The following is a 15,533-nucleotide window of genomic DNA, read 5'->3' on the forward strand; positions in this document are numbered from 1 at the left end:
CATTCTAATCCACCCCAAGGGAATTATTCATAAAAACCTGGGTTATCCCCCTCCCTTTTTCTGGGGCGGGTCGTAACAGCAACTCACCTCAGCACCAAAGCTTTCTGTTCTCAGAGAGGCAGAGGAAAGGCCCCAGCCAAGCACAGAGCTCGAGTTTTAACATCCCTCAGAAGGAGCCAAAGTCTTATCCCCTACAAGGAAACACTTTAGTTTGCTTCAACACAAATAAAATATGAGCTTTTCAATTCAGCACAGTTTAGTTCCTGACACAAAACTACTCCACAATAATGCAGTATTTGCCTGAAGGTGTCTTTACACTTCCATGGGAGACAGAGTGTCTGGGTAACATGCACACAAAGAGGTGAATTTTTACCAACCTCTTTCGTTGCTCATCTGTGTAATTAAATGGGTGTTGTGGCCTCTCCTCACACAACAGGCTATTAGAAAATCTGAAAACTGAGAAAGTCAACACAGCTGGCTCTTGGGTCACTGCTTTCAATTGGATTTAAAATTCTAATTCTCAGTGCAATTCCCCTTCGCCACTGTTGTTATACAATCCCTCACTCTCTCTGTTCAAGGAAGGAACAGCAAAGACCTCATTCACATGCTAAAACCTCAAACAACTGGAAAACAAGCCTATCAAAGTTCAATTAGTTACACAGATTTATAAAATAGTTATCCTTTATTTTCCTACCCTTTCCCAAATATTTGGCACCTGACCTGGAACCTGTGACCAAAGCTTTCCTTGTAAGTACTGCCAGAATGAATTTAAAAGAGCCTAAAGCAAACAGAATATATATAAAAACAAAGAAAACCTTCCATTTAACATTACTGTAAGAGACTGAGGCTTTAATGCCACCTTGAGACACGAGTGACAAGTGAAGCAAGGCACTCCTAACTATGGCTGCTCTCACTCCATTTCTAAAGGACACCCATTTTCTGCTGTTTAGAACATCCACAGCCACGCAAAATCCAGAGGGTGATTGGAAAAATCAATGCTTTGCCCGTGAACTTCTTGGACCTTTGAGTCAACAGCACATGTAGCACCCTTAGCACTGAATTTACAGCGAAATACAACATAAAATATACTTAAGTTCTGGGTTTCCAGGGCAGAAAAGAGAATAAACATGAGAACAGGTATGCGAACTAGGGAGGAAATGAGATTTTTTTTTCCCCCCATTCATATCTTTCTCAGCTTTTGTACTTCAGCTGCAGTTCCTGAAGCGACTTCACAAAGTTCCAGTATATCTGATGAAGAATGCACCAGATACAGAACAATGCAGCAATATTAACTAAAGTACTGAAGAACAGTATAATTCAAGAAGCTGCCTTGAGAAGTAAAGTCAGAAAGCTTGGCATGCAAAATAAACTTATATTCTCTAGCCCCCAAAATATTAGAACATGATAAAACATTAAAAAACACGGAAAACAAGGAGGTGGCATGCAGCAAAGACATGAGGTGACTGAAATACCTAAATATAATGTATTTTCTGTTTTATTCCTCTGGTTTTATGCACAGCCTAACAATAAATCCAGTATGGTTCAATTTAAACATACAAAGATCTGCTTTCCAAGTGTTCATCATTAGCATCTTGGTGTGGGTGAACAGTGGAATTTGTGGCAGAGCTCAGAAGCTTCACAGTGCACTTTGCAGAGCTGGGCTGTGACAAAGAATCCAGCATTCTGGAGGACTTGGAGCCCTTACAGCCTCTGATTTTTTTTTTTACCTGTACAACTCACCTAGTGCACAAATACACAGTGAGTCCTGGAAAAAGCCTGGAAAATGCTCCAGGACAGTGCTGTGGTTACAGGTGGTCGTGCCAGGTGTGTCAGTCTGAGCAGCAGAAAGGTAAGAGCAGAAGTGACATCACACTGACACACACGTGGGGAAGGAGCTGAGGCTGCACTTTTCCTGCACACACCACCAACCCTCACACCCTACCTGTGTTTTATCACAGGGGAAAAAAACCAGCATAAAAGACAGATCAATCACTAGTGACCTTTTTCTTCTCACTCATCACATGGTTTGCCTGCTTAATCGTGTTTGATCTTTACCCACCTCCCCTGTGCAGCACACACTCCCAAATGCAACAAGAACTACCTGGCACTCAAAATGAAGCAGGAAAGCCAGAGGGATACTGCATGTGAAAATATGGATTTAGGATGACTAAAGAGTAATTAACAAAAAATAACAACTACAATCCTAACTTTTCTGCTCATTTTACAACATGTTGACAAGCCAGAGATGTTCCCACTAATTTCAAGAGCCAGAAAAAGATACTGTTATTTGGAGATAATACTGTGTCCAGTTTCACCCCTCTCCTGACAGATCTCAGGAAGCTGAATGAATCATGAGAACTGTATGCAAAACCAGGCACCAGACGAGACACGAGAGTTAAGCTAATGCAATCTTTGTTAACAATCCTTAACAGGTTCATAGTTATTGCCAGCATCATTTTACTTTCAATCTTAATTTGAACTATCTGCTCAGGGGACAAAACTGCAATTTTAGGCTCTTGTAATAAGCAAATTCCCCATCCCAAAAACGTGTGGCTGGTCCTGGGAAACCACAGTTGATAAAAGAAATGCTGACACTGCCTTAGCTGGCCCAGCACAGGAATGTCACTGGAATGAATTGACTACGAACAGTTGGTTCATCCTCACGCTGCAGCTGACGCTCCCCCAGCATCAGGCACATCTCTGCCCTGTGCAGCTGGGACAGGCAGGACACAGCCCGGGCTGAAGGCCAGGATAAAGGCAGGGATAAAGGCAGTGCAGCCAGAGGCTACACAAACTCCAGGGATGATGCTCTATGTGCTTCTGGAGTTGCTCTCTCATTAGGATTCAAACACGAACAGGGAGTTACGCTCCCCAGACAACCAGAGAGCTTTAAAATATGCTGTGAAAGAACTGAGAAAAAAGGAGCTACGTTTGGTGTGTGCTACAAACACTGCCTGCACTTAGGGCTGGAAAACGAAAGGAAATCCCTATGCCAAGCTCCATTTGTTAATTTGTTTACTGTGTACACAAAAATAAGTTTGCTCAGGTCCTTGACCTTTTAATGTTAAGTAGAGGCCTTTAAAAAGAATCCAGTGTTTCCGCAAGTCAATCAGCAGTGGGCAGTCCCTGCAGGTACACGTCTTCTAAGCAGCCAAAAGACTCAGAAATAACATCAAGTTGTGCTTTAACAAAACCTCTAAGTACCACCAAACACGGAACAGAGTTCAAGCCATATTTGTACAATATGTGAATGCACATATGTTACAAGAATACAGGTATGCACTACTCATTCTACAGCTCGTATTCAATCTTTTCCCTCTCCAAACCTCTCACAAGATCTTTTCCCTCTTTCCAAACCTCCCCTGAGTACTTTTGCTCCTTCTCCCCTCTCCCTCAAAATGCCTCTATCAGGCAAAACTACACAGACATAAACCACAAAGTTTACTTCCAGCAGTTCGATTTCCACTTCATTTTTGCTTATGAGTGTTTTTAACCCAACTTAGCAGTCTCCTCATATTTCATTTTCACCCCTAACTGACACAATCAGCCCTTAAAAATTATCTTCCGGGGATGTTTTAACCAAAACAAACACGTCCTTGACAACAGGAAGGAAAAAAAAAAATCCGAGAGAAACACCGAGGTTACGGTACATGAACCAAATAAAGATGCCAGCACGCACTTAAATGCCATATGCTGGGATCCGCCTGGAAGCAACAGGCAACAACCGACCCAGCCGGGACGCGGGGAGGGGATGCGGGAGCCCGGCCGGTCCATCCGCGTCAGCCCCGCGGAGCCCGGGACCGGACGCGGGGGGAACCCGGCGGCCCGGGGACGCGCTCGGCGGGGTCCCGAGGGCACTGACAGGGGTCGCGGCGGGTCCCCCTGTGCCCCACCCACAGCCGGGGAGCCGGAGAGCACGGGCCGGGCCCGGCGCCCCCCGCCTGCCCCGAGACTCGGCCCGGCCCTGCGGGACCCGAGGCGGCCGCACGGCCCCGCTCCCGCCGCCACCGCCCCGGCCGGGCGGAGGGGACGGGGGGACACCGCGCCTGGAGGGAGACACGGCCCGGGGGGGCGAGGAAGGGTCCGGCGGCACGAGGGCGCAGGAGGGGCCCCAGCTCCCGCACGGCGGGCAGCGCCGCGGGGGGAGCGGAGCGGAGCGGAGCGGGCCGGGCGGGGGCACGGGCAGGGCGAGCCCCGCGGCAGCGCGACCGCACCTACCCCGGCCAACGCCGCCGCCGCCGCTGCCGGAGCCGGGCCTGGGCCGCCGCCGCCCCACGTGACCGCGCGGAGGGGCGGCCCCGCCGGGGCTTCCGGGCGCGGCTCTTCCGGCGGGCGGACAATGCGGTTCCGAGTCGCGGTGCTGGGCTGCGGCGGCGCCTGTAGGTCCCGGCGGGCCGGCGGGGCGAGGGCGGCGGCCGCGGAGCGCGGCTCGGAGCGGCCCGCGGCCCCCGCTGCCCCCGCGGGCCGCGCTCGGAGGGCGGCCCGGCCCGGCCGGGGGCGCGGCGGGGCGCGGGGCCGCCCGGGGGGCGCGGCGGGCGGCCGGGCCCGGCCCGGCGCTGGGGCGGCGGCTCACGGCGGGTCTCCTCCCCTCTCTAGGTCCGTAGGCGGAGGTCGGAGCGGCCGCGGGTGCCAGCGCGGGGACGCGGCCCGGCGCTACAGGTACGTGCCCCTTCTGTCTCTCCCTCCCTGCGCGGGGCCGGGCCCGGCGCGGGCATCGCGGTTGGGTATTGCTTGGGAAAGCTGCGCGGGCTCCCGGCCGAGCGGGGCTGGGACACCCCTTTCCCGGTCACCGGGAAGTGCGTGCGAGCAGCCGGTGCCGCCGCAGTCGGTGAAGGCCGAGGAAGCACGTGCTTCCAGCGGGGAGCCCTGCCCGCCCGGCCGGGAGCGAGCCTTGGGCTGCCACCATGCCGGGGAGGAAGGGGCTTTGGGGTTCCTTGGATGCTCTTGGACATCAGTAGTAGTGGAAACTGAACGTGTGCCAAGGCACAAGTCACAACCTCTTAGTCTTCAGTTTCTCACGATGTGACTCTTGCCAGGGACAGGCTGAGTGGCTGCAATAGCTGTGTCTGGTTAACAGCTGCAAACCGAAACAACTCTGATTAATGAGAGATGCTTCTAAAAACGTTCTTTTTTGGGTTCTTCTTTGAACGCTTGTCTTGTGTATACATGCATTTCACTGGGCACAATGCCATTCCTGTGTGCACACCCATCTGATACTTCATGCCCTAAAGAGAGCAGTATCTGCTTTTATCTGTAAACTTCAAAGCTTCCTTTCGAGCTTTATGTGGTGTTTGTAATAGTTGGGAGGTGTAAGTTTTGCTTTGTTTTGTAATTTTATCTCGCCAAATCTTGCATCATTTAGTCTCCTCTGATTTCTTCACCTCCTGCAATCTCAGTGCTCTGGCAGGGTTGTGTTAACAGTGTTTCATCAAGAATCAGTGTAGTCTTATAAATTCTTAAAAAAACTGTTGAAAGACAAAATAGTGATACTTGTTTTATGGGAGATTGACTGTTCTTCATTCCCAGTACTATCAAAGAAGAACAAACTTCCTAGGGAAGTGATCTTCCAAAGAAGAAGACAAGAAATAAGACCTCCCTTATTCCCCAGGTATTGAAAACAGGGAGCCTATAAGGGGTCATACTGAAGATTTTTTCCTGTGATCTTCAAAAAACCCAAACCAACCCCTACAGAAAACCTCGGAAGACAATCTAAACTGATGGGTGCTGTGGGTATTAAAAATCTTGCTAAAAATACATGGCTTCCCTTTAAATTCCAGACAAGTAGTGTGGAAAACATCTCAAGTCTTTAGGATACTGCTTCAGGAGAATTTCTGTCATAGCACCTCTACTTTTTATTCAGGCTTCATTAAATTAAAAACAGGTAAAAATTATTGTAAGGCAAGATATAAACTTGATTTTTTTTTTTTACTTGTAACGGACTTCAGTGTGTATTTAGGAAACAACATCTGAGAAACACCCACTTTATGTTATTACTTTAAATCTTTCTAACCTGCCTTTTAGAAAACAAAAAAGTTCTTATTGGTTTTTTCTTGCTGCTTTTCCTTAGGTGTGCCAAAATGTCAGAAAGATCGGATATTCTTCACTTCAAGTTTGACAACTATGGAGATTCGATGTTACAGAAAATGAACAAACTGAGGGAAGAAAACAAATTTTGTGATGTTGTGGTCCATATAGATGATGTTGAAGTTCACGGGCATAAAATTGTCTTTGCTGCTGGCTCTCCCTTTTTAAGAGATCAGTTCTTGCTGAACGACTCCAGAGATGTGAAAATCTCTATCCTGCAGAGTTCGGAAGTGGGGAGGCAGCTGCTTCTCTCCTGCTACAGTGGCATCCTGGAGTTCCCTGAGATGGAGCTGGTGAACTACCTGACTGCTGCGAGCTTCCTGCAGATGAGCCACATCGTGGAACGGTGTACCCAGGCCCTCTGGAAGTTCATCAAACCGAAGCAGCCGCTGGAGAGCAAAGAGTGCGAACAGCAAAGTGACTCCTCGGAGCTGAAGGAACATCAGGGAGATGACGACTCTCTGCAGCAAGACTCGCCCTGTATCCAGCCCTCAGAAGACAGCATGGACATGGAGGATAGCGATATTCAGATCATCAAGGTGGAGTCCATCGGGGAGGTGACAGAAGTTAGGAACAAGAAGGATCAGAACCAGTTTATTTCTTCCGAACAAACTGCCCTGCATTCCTCAGAGCCTCAGCACTTTGTTATCAACTCCACCGTTGAAAACAGAGCAAGTGAAATAGAGCAAAACCACCTCCACAACTATGCCCTTTCCTATGCTGGCAGCGATAACATCGTTCTGGCCTCTAAAGATATGTTTGGGCCCAACAACCGAGGGATAGACAAAGGCCTCCAGTGGCACCACCAGTGTCCAAAGTGCACGAGAGTATTTCGGCATCTGGAAAACTATGCTAATCACTTAAAGATGCATAAACTATTTATGTGTCTGCTCTGTGGCAAGACATTCACTCAGAAGGGCAACCTCCACCGGCACATGAGAGTGCACGCAGGCATCAAACCATTCCAATGTAAGATCTGTGGGAAAACGTTCTCTCAGAAATGTTCCCTACAGGACCACCTCAACCTGCACAGTGGGGACAAGCCCCATAAGTGTAACTACTGTGACATGGTTTTCGCCCATAAACCCGTTTTGAGGAAACACCTTAAACAGCTGCATGGTAAAAATAGCTTTGACAATGCCAATGAGAGGAACGTGCAAGACATAACGGTGGACTTCGATTCGTTCACGTGTAGCGCTGCTACAGACAGTAAGGTCTGTCAGCAGGCTGATGCCAGCCAGGTACTGGATGCAGGGAAGCTGCCTCAGGCTGTGCTCAGTTTAAGAAACGATAGTACCTGCGTCAATTAAGCAATTAAAACCTGCCCTGTGCAGGGATCATGACTGAGAGGAGCAAACCATTGGTTTGGGTTCTTTCCCAAACTAGTAGTGTGCCCCGAAAGGCTAGGGATGGTTGGATTGCAAAACCTGGCAGGTCTTCATCCATCGTTCTTAGTCTTACTTGATATTTTCTGTGAATAGCAATCCTCCTTCAGGTTTCTGTCTGTGTCTCTACTGTGGATTATGGGGTTAATTATTTCATTTCTCTCTGATTAGGAGACTCAAGACTAACACCTTTTGAAAGACTGTTGCTGTGGGCTGCAAGTAAACCATCTGCTGTACAGTTAGAGGCCTTTCTGTGTCTGGGCAGATGGAGGAAAGAGCAAGGAGGACAAGTCTGAGAGAAGCCGATTTTTTTTTTTAAGAAAGCACTGGATAACTGAAAACACTCCATATACTTAAATTTAAACTTACCTCTTAAAATTACCTTTCTCTGATCTTATCCCTAGACTCCTACAGTTAAAATGAAGTATTTTTGTGTCACTTTTTTGCCCTTTCTAAACTTATTTCAAGAAACTTCTGCTGCCAATCAATGCTCTCTTAATAGCTCTCAGGGTTTTTAACCTCAACATGCATTATGAAAAGATGAAACCCTAAATGATTTGGCAGGGTTAGCTGATCATTGCATAGAGCTGTTCAAACTGAGGATAAACTGCAGCTCTGGAATGTGAGAGGCTGGTGCCTGGAGTGCAAGTGTGACCCATTTCTTATGCTGGCATACCTGGGATTTTTAAAGGGCACTCACCAGTGCATGTACTGAGACAAGCTAAACACTTCAAAGCTAAAAATTATCATCCATCTTCCATACGTTTTGCAGCACAAACCACAACAGCTGTTGGGTTTAAAGCAAAGCTGGAGTGGAGAAATACTGCTTTTTGACACTGTGAAAAGAATCTGTTTTTAAAGCTGCAATGTATAACAACTCCATGCTTTTTTTTTTTTGCCTTTTTTTCCCCCTCTTAGTTCTTGTATGTCTCTCTTTGATGTCTAATAAGGGCCACATGTCAGTTAACTTGAAACAAAAATACCTGCTATAAGAACTTAAGCAACATAAAGTTTTTTGATTTTGTTGACATTTTTTGAAGTGACCTGCATAGTTCACAACCATTAGTGTTTTACAGAGCCTGGGATGAGGTATAGGTAGCACAATTTCTGTAGGTTAATATATCAGCTATTGACTGTACTCAGCAATACCTCTTGTATTACCGCCTTAACCATCCAATGTAGCGGGAATGGCATGTTCGTTGGGATTCTGGGATTACACTGTATTGCTTCTCAAAAGTGCCGTGGAATTATCCGCATCCCAGTCGGGCTGAAAGCAGCTTAATGTATCTGAGGCACACCATTCCCAGTAGAACAGCACTCTTAGTACACTGAAGTATAGCATAGACTAATAATCAAATGGCTGATCCTCGGCAGAGAACTGCTGTTTGTGTTTGGAATAAGTAATTCTTCCAATGCAGCTCTTTTCCACAGGGTTTGCCACGAGGCTGAGATTATGCTTCCTACCTAAACGTAGCACTGTCGGTGTGTTTGAATGAGGGGTGGGGGTGAAAGGCTGCTATTGTGTGGTTAAAAATGCTAAACAGGTATGACCAAAGGTGTGTTGGAGCAAAAAGCGTTTCTTGTATGTCATTATCAGAAGTTGGTCTTGCTCTTCAGTTCTGTGTGTGTAGAAGCCAGGATTTCCTTACACAGACAGTTCACTGATGGACGATAAAAGGTGTTGATGTTGCAGAAAGTTTTCAGAAATCCACATACTTTGAAGTAGAAAAGGAAGGTGATTCTGTGAATCGGTTTTTGCAATTGAGTTCTTGAACTACTGTACTTGACTGTTACACGAACTCTTACATGGACAGCTATGAAGTAAGCAATGGAAATGGCATCAGGGCATTCATCTTTCAAGTTGTAGCAAATATATTCAGGCCTAAAGTCTAACTGTATGAAACTTTTTAAAATTATTGTTCAGGTTCCTGGGGCAGAAAATAGGTTTGCATGGGAAGAACTGTTTTTCCTCTTAAAGCCACCTGCTTTCAGAATTGTTTTGAGCTAAATTTGACCGTGACAGTTGCATCTGACACTTGCATTCTGCCTTCAGGCAGAATCTTCTGTACTGTTCAAACACTTGGATAATCTTATTCACTGTATGGAAAAAGTTACAGCACTAAAGTCAAAATGAAGATAGCCATGGAGAACAGGAGCTTGCAGAGCCAGGTCAATGTCCTGGAAGGTACTAGTGAACAATCCAACCCAATACGAATATGGACGTGAAAAAGAAAATGGTCTTCTGCCAGAGAAAGGAATAAAACTGTACAAATGCTAGAAAGTGGCAGCAAAATGGACAGTATTGAAAGTTTTGTCTATCTGGGAAGTATTGGTTTTTTGTGGATTTGTGAAGCTGTAATATTACTGTAAGGAAAATACAGCTTGTTGAAGTAGCTGTGGGTGATCTGAAGCTGATATGAAGAAACAAGGGGTTTCCTAAGAAACAACAAAAAATTTTTTGGGCAAGATATATAGGTTTTTAATCCACCCTGTGCTGTGGCGATTTGAACGTCTGAGAAGGCCAAGACTGCTGGTGGTTCAGTTAAAGGCTGCTGTGGTCATTTGGAAAAAGCAGAAGTGCAGAAGACGTTGGTCAATGAAAATGGACACATCTGTTGGATGAAAAGTGACTTCTACTAAGGTCTGTGCTTTCAGCCTGGCAAAAGGGTGCAGACCAAAAGATTTATGCAGGAGATGGCTGCATGACTCCAGAAACACTGGAGATCTAAGGGCACTGGTGGTAGAGTTCATCTAAGATTTGCCCCTATATGGAAAGACAAGTGAAGAGTATAGAAGAGGTACTAGAAAAGAAAAATGTGGCTAATGCTTCTTCTCTGAATTACAGATTCAAGTGGAGTGAGAATTACTATAAATGGAATACGCAGAGGCAGCTCGGTTATAGAAGATGAACTTAATTGTCCATGTATGTAAAATGTTGTCTTCATTGCAATGTCCCGAGTAGTGAAAGACTAGATCCATTGGTTGTTGCTACTGATGCTGCATATTCAGATGAGGACTATGGCAGTTATCATAATCTGTGTGTTACTGTGTAGAATACTATTTGCTGGTAAGTGGATAGTCTCACAAGTTAATGTGCTGTACAACTTCCTGCATATCCTAAAAATAACTGAAGTCTATTACAAAAATATTTTAATAACTCCTCAATATATTAGGATTTTTTTTTATGTTGGCATTTTATTTATTTATTTTATATAGAAGAAGGAATTGTTAGAACTCTTAGGTTTGCCAGAGGTTTGGGCTCACCACTTCTCTGAGTGGTTGTAGCTTGTGTAGCACGTGTTCCTGCAGCACCCGCTGCAGCTGCACAGCCTCCTGCATAGATCAGGGACGAGTGTTTCCTTAATTTATTTTTCTTTTAGAACACAGGTTTTGCAAGTTAGTTACTGATAAAATTGAAGTGTCAGTCTTTTTCTCCCCTGGCTTTTTGGCAAAACTTAGCTGCCGCTGAACTTTTGTTGAAATAACTGAAAAATTAATTTTGTGGGGCTGATTTTGGTTCTGGAGTCGTTGGGAGGAGTAAAAGTGAGGAGGGAGAATCAAAATGTGATACAAACCGAAACTGTTGAGAGAATTCTAAAGTCACGCTAAATGTCGATTTTTAAAAAGAGGGGGAAACAGTGGTGCCTCCTGACTTGGCAGGGGGTGAGAAGGCAGGGCGGAAGGACGTTTTTCCTTTGAGATTGTATAATCGATGGACTGAGCATTAGCTACCTCTTCAGTGACTGGGCAAAAGTCTTACACTACGTGTGATAACCAAAGCAGGCGGGTCGGCGGCTGCCGGGCGGTGTCCCGTGGCCGGGGAGCAGCCAGCGGCTCGTCCGGGCGGCGGTTCTCCGTTCTCCCGGCACGTCCCGGCTGGTGGCGAGGAGGAGCCCCGGCCGCCGCCCCCGGGATGCCTTACGGGGGCCGACGCGTCGCTACCTCTCCCGGCCGCGGGGCGAGGCGCGCCCCGGTGCCGGTGCGGTGTCCCCCGGCGGCAGCCGCTGTAGCAGTGCCAAGTCTTCTAATAAACGTGCTGCTAACTCTGTGTGCCGCCGCCTCTCATTTCCAGCGCGGGCACGGCGCGCCGGGGGCGGGCGGGCGGAAGGGGCGGGCGGGGAAGCGGTTCCGGGGCGCTGCGGCACCGGCGGGGATCGCGCGGGGTTGCGGGGACCGGCCGGTGAGCGGGGCGCGGCGGGCGGGCCGGGAGCCCCGGACAGCGGGCCCTGAGCCCCAGACAGCGGGTCCTGAGCCCCGGACAGCGGGCGCGGGTGGGCAGGGCCCGGGGAGACGCTCCGGCGGCGGCCGCGGGTCCCACCATGGCGGCGGACTCGGAGGTGCTGCACTTCCAGTTCGAGCAGCAGGGCGATGCCGTGCTGCAGAAGATGAACCTCCTGCGGCAGCAGAACCTCTTCTGCGACGTGTCCATCTACATCAACGACACGGAGTTCCAGGGGCACAAAGTGATCTTCGCAGCCTGTTCCACCTTCATGCGGGACCAGTTCCTGCTCAACCAGTCCCGGCAGGTGCGGATCACCATCCTGCAGAGCGCAGAGGTGGGCAGGAAGCTGCTGCTGTCCTGCTACACGGGCGCGCTGGAAGTCAAGAAGAAGGAGCTGCTGAAGTACCTGACGGCCGCGAGTTACCTGCAGATGGTTCACATCGTGGAGAAGTGCACCGAGGCTTTGTCCAAGTACTTGGAGATCGATGCTTCCATGGAGAGCTGTGCCCAGGCTGCAGAGGGGTGCCACTCCTCAGATGCTGAACTGAGGAATGGGGATGAGGCTTTAGATAAAGACTGTGAAATAATTGAGATCTCTGAAGACAGCCCAGAGAATGAAGAATACCCGGTGAAGCAGGAGGAGGGGGATGGCCCACGGCCCATGGCGCAGAGCTTGGTGTCAGAAAGGAAGGACACAAAATCCCCAGAAATATCAACAGTAGAAATCGGGTATAAGGATGATGAAATCTGTATCTTCAGAATGGATTCTGTGAGTGTAGCGAATGTAGAAAATGATCGTTTTCCTCAGCCTTGCACTTCCTCTAAAACAAATTTGTATTTCCCAGAAACCCAGCACTCTTTGATAAACTCTACAGTTGAAAGCAGAAATACAGAAATGTCAGGAAATCACTTCCAGGCTTTTGTCAGTGACAACCCAGAAGGAACTTCTAGCGGGGTAAATGGGTTCCAGAGCCTGGAGGATTCCGGCAGCTCGTGGCGGCACCAGTGTCCCAAGTGTCCGAGGGGGTTCCTGCACCTCGAGAACTATCTCAGACATCTCAAAATGCACAAACTTTTCCTGTGTTTGCAGTGCGGCAAAACGTTTACGCAGAAAAAGAATCTCAACAGACACATCCGGGGGCACATGGGGATCCGGCCCTTCCAGTGCATGGTGTGCCTGAAGACTTTCACTGCCAAGAGCACACTCCAGGACCACCTCAACATCCACAGCGGGGACAGGCCCTACAAGTGCCACTGCTGCGACATGGACTTCAAACACAAATCTGCTCTCAAAAAGCATTTGACTTCTGTTCATGGGAGGAGCAGCAGCGAAAAACCAAACCTGAACAATATTACAAAGGTTAAAATAGACTATGATTGACAGCTGGGTGGCTGTGGAGTCAGGCTCCACAGAAAGCTCCTGGCTAGTGAAATTCTAGATGCAATTCCAGCTCCAGATCCCCTTGTAACAGAGAGAAGCACAAACAGGTGACTGGTGATCCAAGACAGGCCTTGGGGTAGCAAACTTGGCTGTTCACTTAAGGTTGCTGTTGCTGTCAGTGAAAAAAAAAAGGTGTTTCCTAATTGAAAGTAAACTGCAAATGATGGGAAATTATTTCATGCTTCTCTTCTATTATTCTGAGCACGTTCTGATCCCCCCCAATGATGTTTTACATTCCTGGTTTCAAGGGCAGGCACCACTGACTGTCAAACTATTACTGATGCTGCAATAAGCTGAAGCCTGAGCCATGGTGTTGGTGACAACAGCTGAGGGAAGGGGATGTTTGTGTTTATTCAGTCCCATCCAGTTCATGGATCATTTATGGTGAAATCATCTCCTTCCTTGCCCAAACTTTGCTAGATCTTTCAACAGAAAGAAGGTGTGTTTTCATGCCCAAGTCTGTGATGTTTAAGAAAGGATACACAACAAAAACTTCCTTACAAGGAAGCTTTCAAATCGCCTCTTGCAAATAGAGAATTGGTAAAAGAAAAGTAAACAAACAGTATTGCCTTGCAGTTCATTTGTAACTGGATAGTCCCGTGAGAAGGACTTGCTTTTAGTTTAAATTCTGAATTTTTATAAACTTTCTTATAGTAGTGCTTTTTTTCTGTCATACCAGTGTTTTGCACCTGTATTTGAGTAATTTCAATTAAGTTTAGTCCTGTTTACTGAGTTGTAACATTTGCCCTCATTTTTTACAGATGTTAGATACATACACTCGTGAAATTCAGCAGTGTGCTGTTGCGTAACCACAGTTTTAACATTAATTTTGAAAATTAGCAACAGCTTAGACATAGGGGTCTCATACTCTGGTTCTGTGACACGGTAACACAGTAAAGATGTGTGTTTGCATAGGTGTGTTTGTGCTTTGTCAAAGCTCATTTTGGTTTCATTATGATCATTGAGAGCCCTGTGATGCAGAGTCTGTATCCTGAATGTGTCTTTGACTGGTACATGTTTCTTCCACTTAATGTGATATAAATAAAGAGTTAATTCAGTTGTTAATATGAGATAATGGTACTTACAATTAGCAAAAAGCAGTAGTTCTTACTCCTGTCTGTATCACACTTTCCTTCAAGTTTCAGAAGTGCTGTTACAAGTTCTTGCTCTGAGTCCAGACATATGGCCTGAGTACTCCAGAATCTGGCTGGTTCTAAAATCCAAGATAATAGTTTTTAATGTCAGTTCACAGGTTTCACTTTCCTCCCCTGTGTCTGTGAGTGCACCAGCCACTGTTTGAGGTTTTACTGATCAGCTGCATGAGGGACTGGGTGTGTCCAATGTCTGCCATGCACTCTGCTGTTACTGCCTGTTACAGGCATGGGCAGGTGTTAGTGTGGGTATTTCCCTCGTGGGCACTTCCCTGTGTGCCAAAGGGGAAGCAGATGCTGATCTTTTGAGGTGCATCTTCTGTGGGAGCAGATTGCGAGTTATTTTGGTCATGCATGTAAACATGAGAGGGAGTTGTGTTGTGTGACAGGCCACCAGCATGTTCTGTTCAGTGGCTGCAGTGTCTCAGTGACCTTTGTGAACAAACCCTGGTCTTGTGCACATGTTCACATTCAAGGTGTTTCCCCTGTCTGTACATGTAACATGTCCTGTCATAACACAATAAACGAAATGCAAACAAGGCATTGCTTCAGAAATACATCTCCTTTCTTTTGAACCAAGTTAACAATTCTGTGCATACCTTAACACTTAGTATTTTGGCTTTGCTATGCTGAGTAAACAAGATGTGAACAGAACATGGTGTTCCAGTGACAGTCATTTAGTAACACGTTTCTCTGCCCTTCTGAGGGGTCTGTGTGACCCACTTGTGCCATGAACTCTTCCCCCTCTGGAATGGCAGCTCTGCACTGCCGCTTTGGTTAAGAAACTGTTGATCTCTCAGTGCCCAAAGGAGGAAGGTGCATTCACGTTGCTTCGGGGGGTGCTGGGATGGAGCCAGAGCCCCGGTTCTCCCCACACGACCCTGAGCCCACCGGCCGGAGCGGCCCCGGCCTCCGCCTCCTCGGCGAGGACAAACAACGTGCGCCAGAGCCCGCCTGCACTCCTCTCATCCTCCTGAGCTCCAGCGATAGCAAAGTTATTAATTAAAAATTAAAAAGGACAACAAATAACCGGCGCTAGCGGCCGCGGAGCGGCTGAAGCGACGCTGAGGGAGGCGCGCCGCTAGGGGGCGCTGGTGGCGCCGGGCGGCGCTCTTGCCACGCCCTCTCTATGTCCGCCTCTTCCCCCCTGGCGGCGGGGCCCTTCCGTTACGGGGCGCGTCTGCGCCGCCGTCTCTGTGGTAACTCCCCGTTCCTCCCTGGCCGCGCGCGGTCACGTGCGCGCGCGCGGG

General features: G+C 47.8%; 3 protein-coding genes across 4 annotated transcripts in view; 2 read left to right on the forward strand and 1 right to left on the reverse strand.

Annotated features, from left to right (window-relative positions):
- The window catches only part of RABGAP1 (RAB GTPase activating protein 1), a 74,059-nt gene extending 58,870 nt beyond the window's left edge, over positions 1 to 15,189 (reverse strand). Inside the window, exons 1-2 of one of the 2 annotated variants that reach the window (XM_051807506.1) lie at positions 15,020 to 15,189; positions 14,218 to 14,339 (exon numbers count right to left, since the gene is read on the reverse strand). The gene's annotated coding sequence lies outside the window, so the exon portion shown is untranslated. Of the gene's footprint in view, positions 1 to 4,218; positions 4,299 to 14,217; positions 14,340 to 15,019 lie in introns of those variants that run through there. The other variant, XM_051807507.1, reaches the window with a different exon arrangement.
- On the forward strand, positions 4,303 to 10,653 carry ZBTB26 (zinc finger and BTB domain containing 26). The gene is made up of 3 exons (XM_051807560.1): positions 4,303 to 4,379; positions 4,597 to 4,659; positions 6,068 to 10,653. Exon 3 carries the CDS (start codon positions 6,078 to 6,080, stop codon positions 7,392 to 7,394), a length of 1,317 nt encoding a protein of 438 aa, XP_051663520.1. The 5' UTR covers positions 4,303 to 4,379; positions 4,597 to 4,659; positions 6,068 to 6,077; the 3' UTR covers positions 7,395 to 10,653.
- On the forward strand, positions 11,662 to 14,197 carry ZBTB6 (zinc finger and BTB domain containing 6). Its single transcript, XM_051807574.1, has one exon. The coding sequence runs from the start codon at positions 11,789 to 11,791 to the stop codon at positions 13,070 to 13,072; it is 1,284 nt and encodes a 427-aa protein (XP_051663534.1). The 5' UTR covers positions 11,662 to 11,788; the 3' UTR covers positions 13,073 to 14,197.
- Positions 15,190 to 15,533: the final 344 nt, after the last annotated feature.

The sequence above is a fragment of the Manacus candei genome, unplaced genomic scaffold, assembly GCF_025592945.1.
Source record: "Manacus candei isolate 608988 ecotype Guabito, Panama unplaced genomic scaffold, ASM2559294v1 h1tg000071l, whole genome shotgun sequence".
NCBI lineage: Eukaryota > Metazoa > Chordata > Aves > Passeriformes > Pipridae > Manacus > Manacus candei.